Source organism: Microplitis mediator, chromosome 8 (genome assembly GCF_029852145.1).
Source record: "Microplitis mediator isolate UGA2020A chromosome 8, iyMicMedi2.1, whole genome shotgun sequence".
Taxonomy (NCBI): Eukaryota; Metazoa; Arthropoda; class Insecta; order Hymenoptera; family Braconidae; genus Microplitis; species Microplitis mediator.
Window position 1 is genome coordinate 1,208,713 of NC_079976.1, and position 15,886 is coordinate 1,224,598.

At 27.5% G+C, this 15,886-nt stretch overlaps 3 protein-coding genes across 3 annotated transcripts; 2 read left to right on the forward strand and 1 right to left on the reverse strand.

The window, feature by feature from the left end:
- Positions 1 to 815: 815 nt before the first annotated feature.
- Positions 816 to 3,294, reverse strand: LOC130673165 (uncharacterized). The gene is made up of 3 exons (XM_057478107.1): positions 2,908 to 3,294; positions 2,469 to 2,622; positions 816 to 1,247 (listed from the first exon to the last, which is right to left on the reverse strand). The coding sequence occupies exons 1-3, from the start codon at positions 3,092 to 3,094 to the stop codon at positions 854 to 856; spliced, it is 735 nt and encodes a 244-aa protein (XP_057334090.1). The 5' UTR covers positions 3,095 to 3,294; the 3' UTR covers positions 816 to 853.
- A 1,652-nt stretch (positions 3,295 to 4,946) lies between these two features.
- Positions 4,947 to 11,179, forward strand: LOC130673166 (fatty acid-binding protein, muscle). Its single transcript, XM_057478108.1, has 3 exons — positions 4,947 to 5,165; positions 7,944 to 8,218; positions 10,934 to 11,179. The coding sequence occupies exons 1-3, from the start codon at positions 5,090 to 5,092 to the stop codon at positions 10,985 to 10,987; spliced, it is 405 nt and encodes a 134-aa protein (XP_057334091.1). The 5' UTR covers positions 4,947 to 5,089; the 3' UTR covers positions 10,988 to 11,179.
- Positions 11,180 to 11,801: 622 nt separating this feature from the next.
- On the forward strand, positions 11,802 to 12,497 carry LOC130673003 (cytochrome c oxidase assembly protein COX20, mitochondrial). The gene is made up of 2 exons (XM_057477849.1): positions 11,802 to 11,898; positions 11,973 to 12,497. The coding sequence occupies exon 2, from the start codon at positions 11,984 to 11,986 to the stop codon at positions 12,338 to 12,340; it is 357 nt and encodes a 118-aa protein (XP_057333832.1). The 5' UTR covers positions 11,802 to 11,898; positions 11,973 to 11,983; the 3' UTR covers positions 12,341 to 12,497.
- Positions 12,498 to 15,886: the final 3,389 nt, after the last annotated feature.

Here is a 15,886-nt window from a genome sequence, read left to right on the forward strand (position 1 = left end):
AAATAGTTGAAATTGATTAATGGATTATAAATTTTTTAAATGAATTGTTGTATGGAAGCTGAGGAAATTGATTTTTTGTACTGCAAAGATAGATTTGCTGCGTGGTTTCAAGACTTTTTGTTTGGGGAAGTCGAAAGAGGGAGTAGTTGGTGGATTTAAGAGAAATAATGTTATAAAGAAGGATTCAGCGATGCGGAAAATGTAAGGATCAGGAGCAAGATGTTTCAGCGAAAAAGTTTCCTTCGAACACGGCTATGCTTTTGGGCTTCTTTTCAGTTTCGGATTTGTTTGGGAATTGTGTAACATGTTCGTTCTTCTCGCCAAAGGTATCGAATGTCTGTTCAGGAAAATTCGACATTAATTAATAATCAATGGATCTGAATCGGTAGATAATATTCGGAAAACTGCGACGGCAAATTTTCGGACGGGAATTTTGGAAAGACGGAAGTTCATAATTGTATGAAGGGAAACTGCTGGGCGACTGTTTGATGAGCGCGTCATCTGACGACCAAACTGCGAGAAGACTGAGAATTGAAATGGACGTTGGCAAAGCAGAGATTCGTTTTAACGGAACGAACGCAGGTAATGTGGCTGCTGATGGACGGGATTGGAGGCCTTGGAATCGGCAGGTGGCGAAGGGAAAATAATTTATCAACGGGTAGCCTAGACGGTATTGACGTTACGCAGCGTTGATTATTTTCATAGGGTGGGTTCAGAAACACAAATTTTGAGGGTAGGAACTGATTACTTGGGAGGAAATATAGGAAGCGTGGATTGGAAATTAAAACTGTGGCTCAATGAACGACAAATTCGTTTAAAACCTTTATTAATAATCAACGTATATAAAAAAAATTCAACTTAATGCATCGGATAATATCTGCTGTATCTGTATTTTTACTCTGAGCTTCTTTTCTTCGGGGACTTCTCTCAGCGCGGGCAGCAACGATAGCAAGAAAGTTTTGTCCAGGTCCTCTTCCGTCGTCATTTCGTCCAGGTTTTCTTCCTTCGTCTCAATATCCGGGCTCGCTATGGGGTCTAACGAAGAGTCGGGATTTATGCTGGTTCTACTGGGCGCCGATTCCTCGGACAGAGGGTCTGAGGGTAGCAAGTACATTTCGCTGTTTGTCGGCACGTAGATTTCTACTTCATCAGTCTTTCCCGCGATTAAATTGTATTTGTTGTCTTCAATGTCCTCGTCTATTTGGACATCATCGGCCGATGATTCGTAGACGACTGTCGAAAATGTACTGAAAAAATTCAATCATTTCAGTTAAATTATTTTTTCGGAACTCAGAAATTCATGCCCTTTCAAAAAAATCCATGTGGAATTGCATGGGGGCCCACAGGAATCCATATAGGAAACTATGAATTTAGGTGGGAATCCGTAGGAATTAATATAGGAGTCTATGGATTTATATAAGAATCTATAAAGGAAACCATGGGTACCTGGATTCCCATATGGAAAATCCACATAGGAAATTGTCGGTACCTGGATTACCCTATATAAACTTGATTCTTTTTATGGTATTTGTATCAATAACGTGACGCTTTTTGTTAATTTTTCTAATTTCTAGTCCAAAATTCCCATGTGGACTTTGACATGCCGTGGATTTCCATAGAAACCCATGGGAGAATCTATATCAGGATCTATGTTAAATTTCCATATGGACTTGTTTGATAGAGTAACTTTTTAACTGTACTAATTTTTATAAATAAGTACAGCTATTAATTTTGAATTAGATTTTCTTGCTGGGTTATACATGAAATGATTATTTTCTTATAGTAAACAATAGTTACCTCTCTGAGTCTAAAAACGGTTTCAAAAAACATAAGGCCTCATAATGCCTGTATCTTTCCTTTATGTTGTACAGATCGCCCAATTTTTTTTTTTTATATTACAAAATAAAGAAAAAAAGCGGGGAATCGCTCATAGCGCGACCAACGAAGGGTTAATTTTTCTAATTCTTAGTCCAAAATTCCCATATGGACTTTGACATGTCGTGGATTTCCATATAGTCTAAGATCCCGATATAAAACGACCTTCACCGAGATGCTTATTTAATGAAACGTATTTTATATTTAATTTATTATGTCAATAAATATAATCCATATGGGTTGCCTAGAAAATTTCAGTCCAGAGTATGTTTAATTAATAATTAAAAAAAATTATTTTTTTAAACATTTCACCGGTGTGATTATTAGATAAATTCTATACCAATCGAAAGTATGAAGCCCATAGAATATGCAAACGTTAGGTTGCCTATTCTTTTCCGGTCACCCGGGATAATAGGAACCCATGGGAGAATCTATACCAGGATCTATGCTAGATTTCCATATGGACTTTTTTGATAGAGTAACTTTTTAACTGTACTAATTTTTATGAATAAGTACAGCTGCTAATTTTGAATTAGATTTTCTTGATGGGTTATACATGAAATGATTATTTTCTTATAGTAAACAATAGTTACCTCTCCGAGTCTAAAAACGGTTTCAAAAAACATAAGGCCTCATAATGCCTGTATCTTTCCTTTATGTTGTACAGATCACCCAATTTTTCCTGTAAATTAATTTCTCTCGCAAATTTTTGACGCGCAAGTCGCCATCGTTTTCTTAAGTATTTTTCTGAAACATATCAAGTTCAAATATTAATATTGCTTTTATAAATGCATATATTTTCTTAATATCTCTGATGGAAACTTTTCGGAATTTTCTCTGAAAAACTCAGTTCTAGAATTCTAAAGACTTTTTCAAAGTTCTAAAGACTTTTTCAGAGAAAAGTCCGAAAAATTTTCAGGGATTTGCGCCGGGAAAAAGATTTTTAAATTTTTATGAAAATCTGCTAGACCAAACTTATGAAATTTTTTTTCCAGGCACAAATAGGCACTCGGATAACAATCATTGTTGTACCGTGAATGAATTGGTCTTTGTAGGTCAATTCGTCCCAATAAGGGACCATTGCACGACAAACTTGTTCCCAGGCGTCTGATCTAAATGAATTCGTATTGAACTTAGTTAATCGCGGATTGTATATCTCTGGAAATTTCTGGACTTCATTTATTAATTTTTTAGTATTTTTTACGTATCTTTTGTCCATAACTTAATAATTTTAAGCAGAACTGCACATCACGCAAAATCCAGTAAAAAATATTACAAATGAATAAATTGCCGCCTTTTTATTTAAATTTGTAAAATTACTCGACTTTATCAACTTTTAATTGTTTTGTAATTATTTATGTCTATCAAGAAATGTCAATATTGTTTTTTTTTCGAGTTGAGGTTATAAACAAGTGAATTCTACATTTTTCTCCGAAGTACCACGAAGCTGCCCGAAGTGAAATTGGCGGGAATTTTCAAACCGCTGACTTTCATTTGTTTCGAATTTCATAATCGCGCGCTTATTTACATCTTTTGTAACGAAAAATAAATTTTCATAGATAACTTAAGTTACAATTGAAGCCGAAAGTGCAATAATATGAATTTTCCACAAAAAATTAGCAGACTGGCAATTTTCGGAAGTGACAGAACCTTCGGTACAAAATTTTAAAAAATTTTTCAAAAAATTCAATGCAATGAAAGTAGAAAAAAAATTTCAAAGTGACCCGCACAAAAAAATATATAAATAACATATATGTCCCATATAGCCGATACATTGATGCATATATGTCACATATATATTTTTTCGTGTGGGTACAAGGCATGATAAAAAGAGATTATAAAATATTTCATATTTATCAGGCACCTAAATATTTTCCTGGTGATAACTTCTCTTGATTACGATTTCAGATATGAAGTTTTCAACGTGATTTGAATATTTATCGCTTTTCAAATATTTTTCATATGAAAGATTGAATATCGTAGAATTACTGCTCAGGGCCGGGATAATTTTTCAAGGTATCATGTAAAAAAATCTGTTGATAAATTTCCTACATGCGATGTTGCCGTCACCAAACCGCGGTTGCGGATACGATGCGGAACTTTATCCTTTACCCACAATATATATATATAAATATATACATATATATATTAAACTAATACTACGCCCTGTTGCCACATTTAATGCGGCTACAGGTATGAAGCAGAAGGTTCATACGCACACATATGTATATATGTATATATATATGTATATATTTTCAACAGTCCTTTTTCAGAACCTAGTGGAAGGGGAAAGCCTTAAAAATTCCAGAGATTTCACATCTGGATCTACAGTATGGTCAAAAAACTATCATATGAATTTTTTCCTTATAAAAATGAAAAAACCCGAAAATAAAATAAAACTTTCAATAGTTGATTAAAGCCTCGCAATAAATAATACTTAAAAATCTAAATTATAAATTACGAGTCAATAAAATAGTTAAATAATATTAATAACTATTATTATTATACATATATATTTATACAATAATTTATGGAGGATTTTAAAAATTCCAATGCTAATATTTTATTTATATTATGCATAAATTTACAGCATTATTTATTATTCATCCTTTCATTATCGCTATCGATTATTTGATTCGCAACAACGATAAAAATATAATTACACGCACTAAAAAAATTTATTGATTGAATAATAAATATAATGCAACATATATATATATATATATATATATATATATAGAAATAAATAACAAGCTTTTTTTAATCACTCCTTGATAAAAAAAAAAAAAAATTAACATCAGCTACTTATTATAATTATAAAATATATATGCATATTTTTTAATAAAATATATCATCATATATATTTAATATATTAAATATAAATTGGAGTAGAGTAGGATTTATTATATGGGAAATAGGATAGCATGTGGGTTGTGATCGTTTTTACCGGCTTTTAACATAAAAAAATATATATATATATATATATATATATATATATATATATATAAGTGGGTGTGTGTATGTATAACAATACAGACTAAATTGTGCATTGAACATTGAGCTTGGGGTCTGAGTTCAGGCTTCGGTGTTCAGTAGTCGTCACGCTTCAGCCAAGAAAGCATCTAATCAGAAAAGAATATAAATTACCGATAGTTACTCCAACTATTAATTTATTTATTAACTATCATATTAATAAATAACTACACTAGCAAAAATGGCAGCCGAATTTTTGGGAAAAAAATACAAACTATTCAGCAGCGACAAATTCGACGAGATGATGAAGGCATTGGGTATGTACCGGCTTTTTGTTGTTTCATCATAAATTAATGTTGCTAATGCGCTGTAATTATTTTTTTACTATCATTTAAACATTTATTTACCATCTGACTGATTTTTATTTTCATTCCTTTCGAATGATTGAGCGGAGTAAAAATGGGAGTGGTTTTTTTAAAATGAGTAATTAGTTAATAGATAAATCGTATGATTTATTTTAATAACTGTAATTAGCAGGTGTGTTTTAGAGTGCCGACATCCGTTTATGATTATGGATGTGTGTATGCTATTGACGGTATTAGTAAATTGATAATGAATTTTTATCTCGTCTTTAATCCCGACAATTAAATTTTTTCTTTCGTAAGTTAAAAGTTATCAACTAAAAAATATGAATCATCATATCTGAGGATATTTTTTCACAATATGTTTATCATAAAAAAAAGATGATTTGAAAATAGTTTTTTATTCTAGCTCTTCCTACAGACTATTAATAAAAAAGTTATTTTTATTAAAAAATTTCAATTTCTGTATCAAAATTTAAAAAAAAATTCTCCGCCATCTTACGGTGTTAAAAAAATCAATTAAAAATTTTTAAATATTATATTTATTGTCATTACTTTCAATGAAAAAATTTATGATACTAGTGTCTAATAATTTTTGGATTTTATTTTAGACAGTAAATTATAAAAAAAAAAATTTTTTTAAATTGCACCTGTAGTTTTTTAAATTCTCTACATGTGCATATTTTTATTTTTGTTTTTTTTCTGATTGATTTGTTGAAAAAGAAATCCAAAAATTTTTAATTATCTGCTAACTTCAGGATCATAAAAATTTCACAAATTTTTTTTTACTCCAAAAAAAAAATCTATATAAATATAGAGCAAAAATTATTATATATAAAATCTATAGTCGTATATTTTTGAATTTATCAATTAAAATTAAAAAAAGAAATTTTCTGTCTTACGGCGATAAAAAAAGTCAGCTGCCAATTTTTAAATATTATATTTATATATAAATATATATGATACTGAAGTTAGCCGGTCTAATAATTTTTGGATTTTTTTTTGAACGATAAATTATAAAAAAAAAAATATTTAAAAAAATTGCACCTGTAGTTTTTTAAATTTTTTACATGTGCATATTTTTAGTTTTTCTTTTTTTGTAATTGATATTTAAAAAAAAAAATCTGAAAATTACTAATTGTCTGATAACTTCAGGATCATTATTTACTGTCATTACTTTCCATGAAAAAATTTCATTAATTTTTCTTTACTCCAAAAAAAATATATATAAAAATATAGAGCAAAAAAAATTAAAACAATTATTTATATTGCTAACAATATCACTATTATTATTCTATATTATATATTTTAAATCTGCAGACATAAATTTGAAATTTATCAATTAAAATTTTTAAAAAAATTTCTCCGTCTTACGGCGATAAAAAAAAATTAATTTGCTATTTTTAAACATTACATTTATTATCATAAATTTTAATAAAAAAATTAATGAATTTTTTTCACAGCGGAAATAAAAATCTATAAAAATGTAGAGCGAAAAAAAAAATGTAAAACAATTATTTATATTGCTAACAATCAGTCAGTCCATCAGTAACTATTATTATTATTATTATTATATATTAAATCTATAAATATATATATATATGAGTAAGAATAACAAACTGGGCGGCAAACAGCAAATGCGAGCCCATGACACGCTATCATTACGTGCGAAAATTGACTGCAGCTTATTATTAACATTTTAACTTTATTGCATGACTGACTTTTACTGTCCACAATGTATCTCATGCTCACGATTTCTTAACAATTTACAGCCAATAAAGTTATCATCTATTATACAACAAATATTTAAATAAATATTTTTAAAAAACATATTTTTTACATAATTTTAATATCAAATTTTTATTATAGTTCAAATAAATATCAATAAAAAGCCGATAAAATCCGAGTGCGTTTCCTTTGAATAATTCGTTTGGGTCAACAAAAATAAACTTTTAAATTTTTAATCGTTAATTAAATACTTGAGTTATCGATACTCGAATACTTTCACTCGGCACTTAACTAAAATTTAATATTCATTTATTTTTTAAATTTTAGCGATAAAAGGAAAGTAGACGATAAGCTGTGAGATAACAGATGATTGATCATTTTAGAGGTCAAAGTACACTCTTATCTATTTGTGCTCATTAATAATATTTATTTTTCATTAACTCACCATTCATTATTAATTATTATTTATTAATTATCGTAAAACTTTCATTTTAAAATTACACTCAATTAATTTCAATAATTAAATAATTCAAGTCATAATTAAACTTTTTTTATTAGATAAATTTATTAAAATAATTGATTGATTAATTTTTAATTGAGGCTGAGTAAATTATAATTTAATTAAAATTTATTAAATTCAAGTGCAAAATTTTTTTTACCAAAAAAATTAATGACAATAAAGTTAGCAGACACTTAACAATTTTTAGATTTTTTTTTAACAAAGACATGAATATTAAAAAAAAATTTTGAAAAATTGCACGTATAGTTTATGAAATTTTCGACATGTGCATTTTTTTAGAAATACTTTTTTTTTCATTATTTATCTGTTAAATAATTTTTTTTTAATTTCAAATGTCTGCCAACTTTACTATCATAAAAAATGAACAATAAAAAATTTCCTGATCATAATTTTTATACTGCGCAATAAATGTTAATATGCAAAAAAAATCCATAATCAGATTAATAAAAAAACAAAGTCATAAATTTCAATTTTTTATGATAAAGGTGTCGGACTGGTGACCCGCAAAATGGGAGCAAGTGTAAGTCCAGTGGTCGAGGTGACCAAAGACGACAACGACATGTACACGATGAAGACAACAAGTACTTTCAAGACCTCAGAAGTTAAGTTCAAGCTCGGCGAGGAATTCGACGAGGAGACACCGGATGGCCGCAAAGTAAAGAGTGTCATAACTTTAGATGGCAATAAAATGAGTCACATTCAAAAGGGAGAAAAAGATACTGTAATTGAACGAGAGTTCACTCCTACGGAAATGACTGCTGTTAGTACCTATTAACCAACACTTTGTACCATTATTACCACACATTATTTTTTATACATTACATTTGGCACTCGGTATTGGACATCTGATTCAACTTTTTTAAATTATTTACTAAACGGATGTTCAATAATATTACGTTTATTTATTTAATTGCTACAATAGAATTATTAGGAAGTACTTGGCCCTTTACTAATTTATATGAATAAGTACAGCTACTAATTTTGAATTAGATTTTCTTGCTGGGTCATACATGAAATGATTATTTTCTTATAGTAAACAATAGTTACCTCTCTGAGTCTAAAAACGGTTTCAAAAAACATAAGGCCTCATAATGCCTGTATCTTTCCTTTATGTTGTACAGATCGCCCAATTTTTTTTTTTTATATTACAAAATAAAGAAAAAAAGCGGGGAATCGCTCATAGCGCGACCAACGAAGGGTTAATTTTTCTAATTCTTAGTCCAAAATTCCCATATGGACTTTGACATGTCGTGGATTTCCATATAGTCTAAGATCCCGATATAAAACGACCTTCACCGAGATGTTTATTTAATGAAACGTATTTTATATTTAATTTATTATGTCAATAAATATAATCCATATGGGTTGCCTAGCAAATTTCAGTCCAGAGTATGTTTAATTAATAATTAAAAAAAATTATTTTTTTAAACATTTCACCGGTATGATTATTAGATAAATTCTATACCAATCGAAAGTATGAAGCCCATAGAATATGCAAACGTTAGGTTGCCTATTCTTTTCCGGTCACCCGGGATAATAGGAACCCATGGGAGAATCTATACCAGGATCTATGCTAGATTTCCATATGGACTTTTTTGGTAGAGTAACTTTTTAACTGTACTAATTTTTATGAATAAGTACAGCTACTAATTTTGAATTAGATTTTCTTGATGGGTCATACATGAAATGATTATTTTCTTATAGTAAACAATAGTTACCTCTCTGAGTCTAAAAACGGTTTCAAAAAACATAAGGCCTCATAATGCCTGTATCTTTCCTTTATGTTGTACAGATCGCCCAATTTTTCCTGTAAATTAATTTCTCTCGCAAATTTTTGACGCGCAAGTCGCCATCGTTTTCTTAAGTATTTTTCTGAAACATATCAAGTTCAAATATTAATATTGCTTTCATAAATGCATATATTTTCTTAATATCTCTGATGAAAACTTTTCGTAATTTTCTCTGAAAAACTCAGTTCTAGAGTTCTAAAGACTTTTTCAAAGTTCTAAAGACTTTTTCAGAGAAAAGTCCGAAAAATTTTCAGGGATTTGCGCCGGGAAAAAGATTTTTAAATTTTTATGAAAATCTGCTAGACCAAATTTATGAAATTATTTTTTCAGGCTTTGTACCATTGTTACCACACATTATTTTTTATACATTACATTCGGCACTCGGTATTGGACATCTGATTCAACTTTTTCAAATTATTTACTAAACGGATATTCAATAATATTTCGTTTATTTATTTAATTGCCACAATAGAATTATTAGGAAGTACTTGGCCCTTTAATTGTAAGGGTAATTTTAACTGATTGCTCAAAAGTACCGTCTATCAACTCTTTTTAAATCTATATATATATATATATATATAAATGCATTATGAAATAGAATATTTCAAAAGTACGAGCATGAGTATGAGAAAAAAATAATAGAAGGGATAACGACATACAATAATGTCATGTCAAGTTTTTTTTTATACTTGATGACAGTTGATTGAACAAATTAGCCATTATAATTGAATTATTCACTTAATATTTATTTTAACCACTCAATACTCATGCTATGTGTATTCAATACTTATAATGACGGTAGAGCTACTGGTTAATGTAGTGAATGAACATCAATGACATTTGAAAATTTAAAAGAGTTTATTTTTAAATTTCATTGGTCTTATATAATTTAATACGGGCTAGTTTTTAAATTAACGTCGATTGGTTTGATAGAATTTTTTTTCGAAAATAGAAACTGTTTCAATGACCTTCTATTTCATGGCAGCGAATATTTTTTACTATAAAAATTTCGAATTAACATGAAGTTAACAGACAATTAAAAATTTTTGGATTTTTTTTAAGCAAATAAATTACAAAAAAATAAAAAATAAAAATATGCTCATGTAGAAAATTTTGAAAACTACAGGTGCAATTTTTCCGAATATTTTTTTTTTTAATAATTTATCGTTTAAAAAAATTCAAAATTTAATAGGCGTCGGCTAACTTCAGTCTCATAAATTTCGAATGGGGTAAGAGACCCAGTACCCGATCAGGGAACTAGTACCTGATCACTCATATATTTATATATTTATATTGACTAAATTTTAGTAAATATAGATATACAAATTTATGGAGTGATCGAGTAGTTCTCTGATCGGGTACTGGGTCTCTTTCCTTAAATATTTAAGAGATTGACTGGAAATTTTTTAAGGAAATTTGAATTTTTTTAATAGAATAAATTTGAGTTTTGAAATTTTTTCAAATATAATTAATAGAAAAAAATATTTCGTGCAAAAGTACTCTAGATGTTTTTGAATTGAAAAAAATTATTTGTAATTCGGACTCCGAAGAGTGAAAAGATTTTTTGAATATTTTTTGTGATGAAAAATAAAAGACCGTATTTTTGAAAAATCAAAAATATGATGGTGGTTATAATACTAAATATTAAATTTTTATTTATATTAATATTGTTTATATAATTTCAGGTCATGAAAGTGGATGACATTGTCTGCACCCGTGTCTACAAGGTCCAAGCATAAGGCAGCGGACATTTTAAAATGCCATTTTCTGCACCAAGTGCACCCATAATCAATTTATCGTTTTTTATATTATTATAATTATAATTATATTAATTATTATTATTATTATTATGGAAATTATTAAAGATTAAATTAATCAATGCGGAATATAAAACTCTTTGTATTCTGTTCAATAAATATCATATGAAAGTACTCAGCTATTTGTCGTTTATTATTGAAATTTTATAATAATTATATATTTTTTTATTTTTTGATAAGAAAATAATGACATGAAAATGAATAAAACTTGCAGTTATTTAATAAAAGCGAAATTAAAAATTTTAAGCTTGCTCTGTAGCGCAACAGTTACGCAGGCGCATGCGCGTCAGTAATAATGACTTTTATTTTTTAAATTAAAAATATTTTACAGTAGGTAATTAAAAAATAAATACTTCATTAAATTCAGTACACTTTTGAGTAATTACTCAATAATTTATATTGACTTAATAAATTAATTACAAATATCCCGAATTATTGAGCATGCGCGGGAAATTTAAATTTATTAATTTTCTAAATTTAATACTCAAAAAAATCTATATTTATTTGAAATACAAAATTTCCTTAACTTTTCCTAAACACAAAAATTTTAAATAAAAACCCACGTAAGTATTTTTTACTCCTTAAAAACAAAATTTGAATTTTTAAATTTCGCGCCTTAAAATTAAAAATACGAAATTTTCAATCATAATTTTTTCAAAACTCGAAATTTTTATTAATAAAAGTTACAATTACTTCTAATAATTTTTTGTTTAAAAATAATTTGAATTTTTAAATTTCGCGCCTAAAAATAAAATAATAAATTTTTAGGTTATGTTCGCACACAACAATCACAATAACCTGCAATCAGTTAAATTTGATATTATTATCCTCCAGTAAGTACAATAATAAATAAAATATATCATAAATAATATAGACAGTAAATTAAAAAAAAAACATATAATTACAGAAAATTAAAAAATGGAGGAGTCAACTGAGGCGGCCACAGTTACTACCCCAAAAAGTCTCATAATATTCGGCAGAGACGTTGCTCAAATCCCATGTTTCCGGGGTAGTTGGTTATACGGCATCACCAGCGGCGTCGGAAGCGGTCTCTTGACGTTCATGTTCACCAGCAGAGTTCCTCTGGCTTCCCACGTCACCCTGGGGATGACCTGCGGTGTCACTCTGGTATATTTCACAGTCTGCCGGTACCGATTCGCCAAAGACGAACTGATGGCAGCCAGGCTGAAGGTTCTGATGCAGGAATCGGTCGCACTTGAAGGTGCTGATCATGAGAACAGAGTCAAAGAAATTGAAGAGCTCACGAAAAAATAGTTTGAATAAGTGTACATTTTAGAATATTAATTATTAATTATTATTTATAACACGACATGTAAATACTAGGATTGTTGACTCAATAATTATTTTATAAATATTAAATACTGTCATATTTTGACACCTGTCACTTTAAATACGTCATTCAATTAATTACACACATCATACCTATACTTAATTACTCAATTAACATTTAATTTTTTTTTTAAAAACGCAGCTAATTTTTTTTTCCAGTCGTTGACTACTAGTTCATATATTTCGGTTAAAAAAATTTTTTTTCATTGCATGCAATAAATTTGATTAAGATTTTTATTCATATATAAAACTAATGTTTTAAAATAAATTCTAAAGCTTTTAGTCGATAAATTTTTTTTTTTTTTTAAAAGGAGTCAATTTTTTAGATTGACCTCAAAAAATCCAAAAATAAACGTCTTATCAAAAACAATCTACTATAAGCAGCTTTTAAGAAAAAAAAAGTGTTTATATTTTTCCACCCGAGCCTGGTCGGTCCTCGGTCCGGGACCGGTTTCCCGCCCTTTCTTTTATTCTTATTAATTTTGTTTCATTTCGCCGTCCACACGGTCAATAAATAAAAGTACCAGAAAGCCTTTTTTATTCGGTTACGTCGACAGTCTAAATTTAGAAGAGCTCCTTTTATTGCGGGCAACCTTGAACAGGGAACTCAAGTTTACCCATTTCCACATACATTACATATTCTCACAATGTAGCGCTACATCCTCACACTAAATTCTCAACCGAAACCCATAAAGATCTAAACGAAAATAAACCATACAGTAATTCTACATTTCAAATAAATTATCACCATAAAGTCACACCACGAAGCAGATGCCCCATTCACTTACAATCTCTTTCCCAATAACGAAACATCACCTCCCATTGGTTTATTTGTACTATACTCTATTCGCCTTGAGCAAACAAAATCAAAGTTAAGATATAAATAAATAAATAAATAAGTAAACACTTAAATTCATGAAAAAGTATCATCTGGGCCTTGAGGAAACCAGATAACGTTAAAAGTGTACAAACATTTTTTTTATTCATTTTCATTACTATTTTATTATGCAAATGCTCGATGCCCTTTATCATAACTCAACTAAATTATTTATTTATTTATATATATAAAAGTATATAAAACTAATTTCCCACGTCAAGTATCTACGTAAATTAATCCATCTTTAAAACAAACAACTAATTTCTCAACTAATATTTAAAAATTATTACAAAATAATAATATTTATTCTATTTAAAGATCAAGGAACAGGATCTTCATTTTTATTATTATTATTATGATTATTTTTATTATTATTATTATTATTATTATTATTATTATTATTATTTTTATTATTATTATTATTACGACTTTTTTTTTAATTATTAAAACTCTTTGCCATTTTACCCCAATCACTCAACTGCGAATAATAATAATAATAATAATAATAATAATAATAATAATAATAATAATAATAATAATAATGATAATAATAATAATAATAATAATAATAATAATAATAATAATAATAATAATAATAATAATAGATTAATTTTAATACCTCGTCCATTTTACTTCGGTGCTTTAATTATTATTATTTTTATTATTACCCGATGAAAAAAGATTTTGTCTAATCATATATGATTATATATGTTCATATATATGATCATATATGATTATATATAATCATATATGAAGTTATATATAATCATGCATGATTATATATGAGGTCAGATATAATTATATATAATTATATATGACCCCATACATAATTAGATCTGATAATACCTGGCTGTTATAAGCCCATATATAAGTCTATATATGATCAGATCTGATTATATATAAGTCTATATCTAATTAGATCTGATCAGATCTGATTATATATAAGTCTATGTATAATTAGATATGATCATACCTGGCTGTTATGACCCCATATATAATCATACATAAGTCTATATATGATCAGATCTATTTATATATAAGTCTATATATAGTTAGATCTGATCATACCTGGCTGTTATGACCCCATATATAATCATATACAAGTTTATATATGATCAGGTCTGATCATATATGAGTCTATATATAATTAGATATAATCATACCTGGCTGTTATAACTCCATATATAACCATATATGAGTCTATATATGATCAGATCTGATCATCTATAAGTCTATATATAATTAGATATAATCATACCTAGCTGTTATAACCCCATATATGATCATATATAAGTCTATACATGATAAGATCTGATCAGACATGATTGATACAAACCCATATATAATTAGATATAGGCCTATATATAATTAGATCTGATCAGACGTGACTGATATAAACCTATATGTAGTTATATATGTCTATGATTAAATCTGATCAGATTTCATTGATATGAAACCTATAAATATATATATATATATATATATATATATATATATATATTAAATAATATGACAATTTTTTAATATCAATGTTATTAAATTTTTATTCTGTCAACTATCAATCAAACTTAAATCCCCAATACTTAAAAAATGTTCAAAGGTTTCGGCAGTAATTTAAAAGTATAAAGTATCAATTTGATTATTTGAGTTAAGTAATGCCATAAACGTTTCTTAATTGTAAGTGTATAACAGACTAGAGGATCAGACTACAAACCATCGATAACCAAAGTTAAGCAGCATTGGCGTTGGACATTAATTGGATGGGTGACCTCGTAGTAAAATAATTGTCGATGGTTAATAATTTTTTTTTTTTTTTATTTAATTTTAACCGACATTGATATTGATGAAGACAATAAATCCTAATTAAACTACTTAATTAATAATTTACAGATATTCTAAATGAGATTCTAAAAATGACTATATTCGTTCATGCATGATTATATATAATCATATATGATCATGTATAAACAGATCAAGTTATGTATGATCAGACCTGGCCAATTTTTGGATCTGATCATATATAGACAATTATGCATGATCATATATGATTAGACAAAATCTTTTTTCATCGGGTATTATTACTATTATTTTTATTATTATTATTATTATTACGACTTTTTTTTTAATTATTAAAACTCTTTGCCATTTTACCCCAATCATTCAACTGCGAATAATAATAATAATAATAATAATAATAATAATAATAATAGATTAATTTTAATACCCTGTCCATTTTACTTCGGTGCTTTAATTATTATTACTATTATTATTATGACTCTTTTTAAATTATTGAAATACTCTGCCCATTTTACCCCAGTCACTCATCTGTTAATAATAATAATAAGAGCAGTGAGGTAAAATGGACAAGGTATTGAAAGTAATCTATTATTATTATTATTATTATTATTATTACGACTTTTTTTTAATTATTAAAATTCTTTGCCATTTTACCCCAATCACTCAACTGCGAATAATAATAATAATAATAATAATAGATTAATTTAATACCCTGTCCATTTTACCTCGGTGCTTTAATTATTATTATTATTATTATTATTATTATTATTATTATTATTATTATTATTATGATTATT

Bases quoted from the DNA above. Each gene is read 5' to 3' on its own strand.
- LOC130673166 (XM_057478108.1), top strand. From the start codon at position 5,090: ATGGCAGCCGAATTTTTGGGAAAAAAATACAAACTATTCAGCAGCGAC. The intron at 5,166-7,943 runs GTATGTACCGGC...TTTATGATAAAG, and splicing joins CGAGATGATGAAGGCATTGG to GTGTCGGACTGGTGACCCGC. The intron at 8,219-10,933 runs GTTAGTACCTAT...ATATAATTTCAG, and splicing joins CTCCTACGGAAATGACTGCT to GTCATGAAAGTGGATGACAT.
- LOC130673003 (XM_057477849.1), top strand. From the start codon at position 11,984: ATGGAGGAGTCAACTGAGGCGGCCACAGTTACTACCCCAAAAAGTCTC.
- LOC130673165 (XM_057478107.1), bottom strand. From the start codon at position 3,094: ATGGACAAAAGATACGTAAAAAATACTAAAAAATTAATAAATGAAGTC. The intron at 2,623-2,907 runs GTACAACAATGA...GATATGTTTCAG, and splicing joins CAAAGACCAATTCATTCACG to AAAAATACTTAAGAAAACGA. The intron at 1,248-2,468 runs GTAACTATTGTT...GAATTTTTTCAG, and splicing joins CCGTTTTTAGACTCGGAGAG to TACATTTTCGACAGTCGTCT.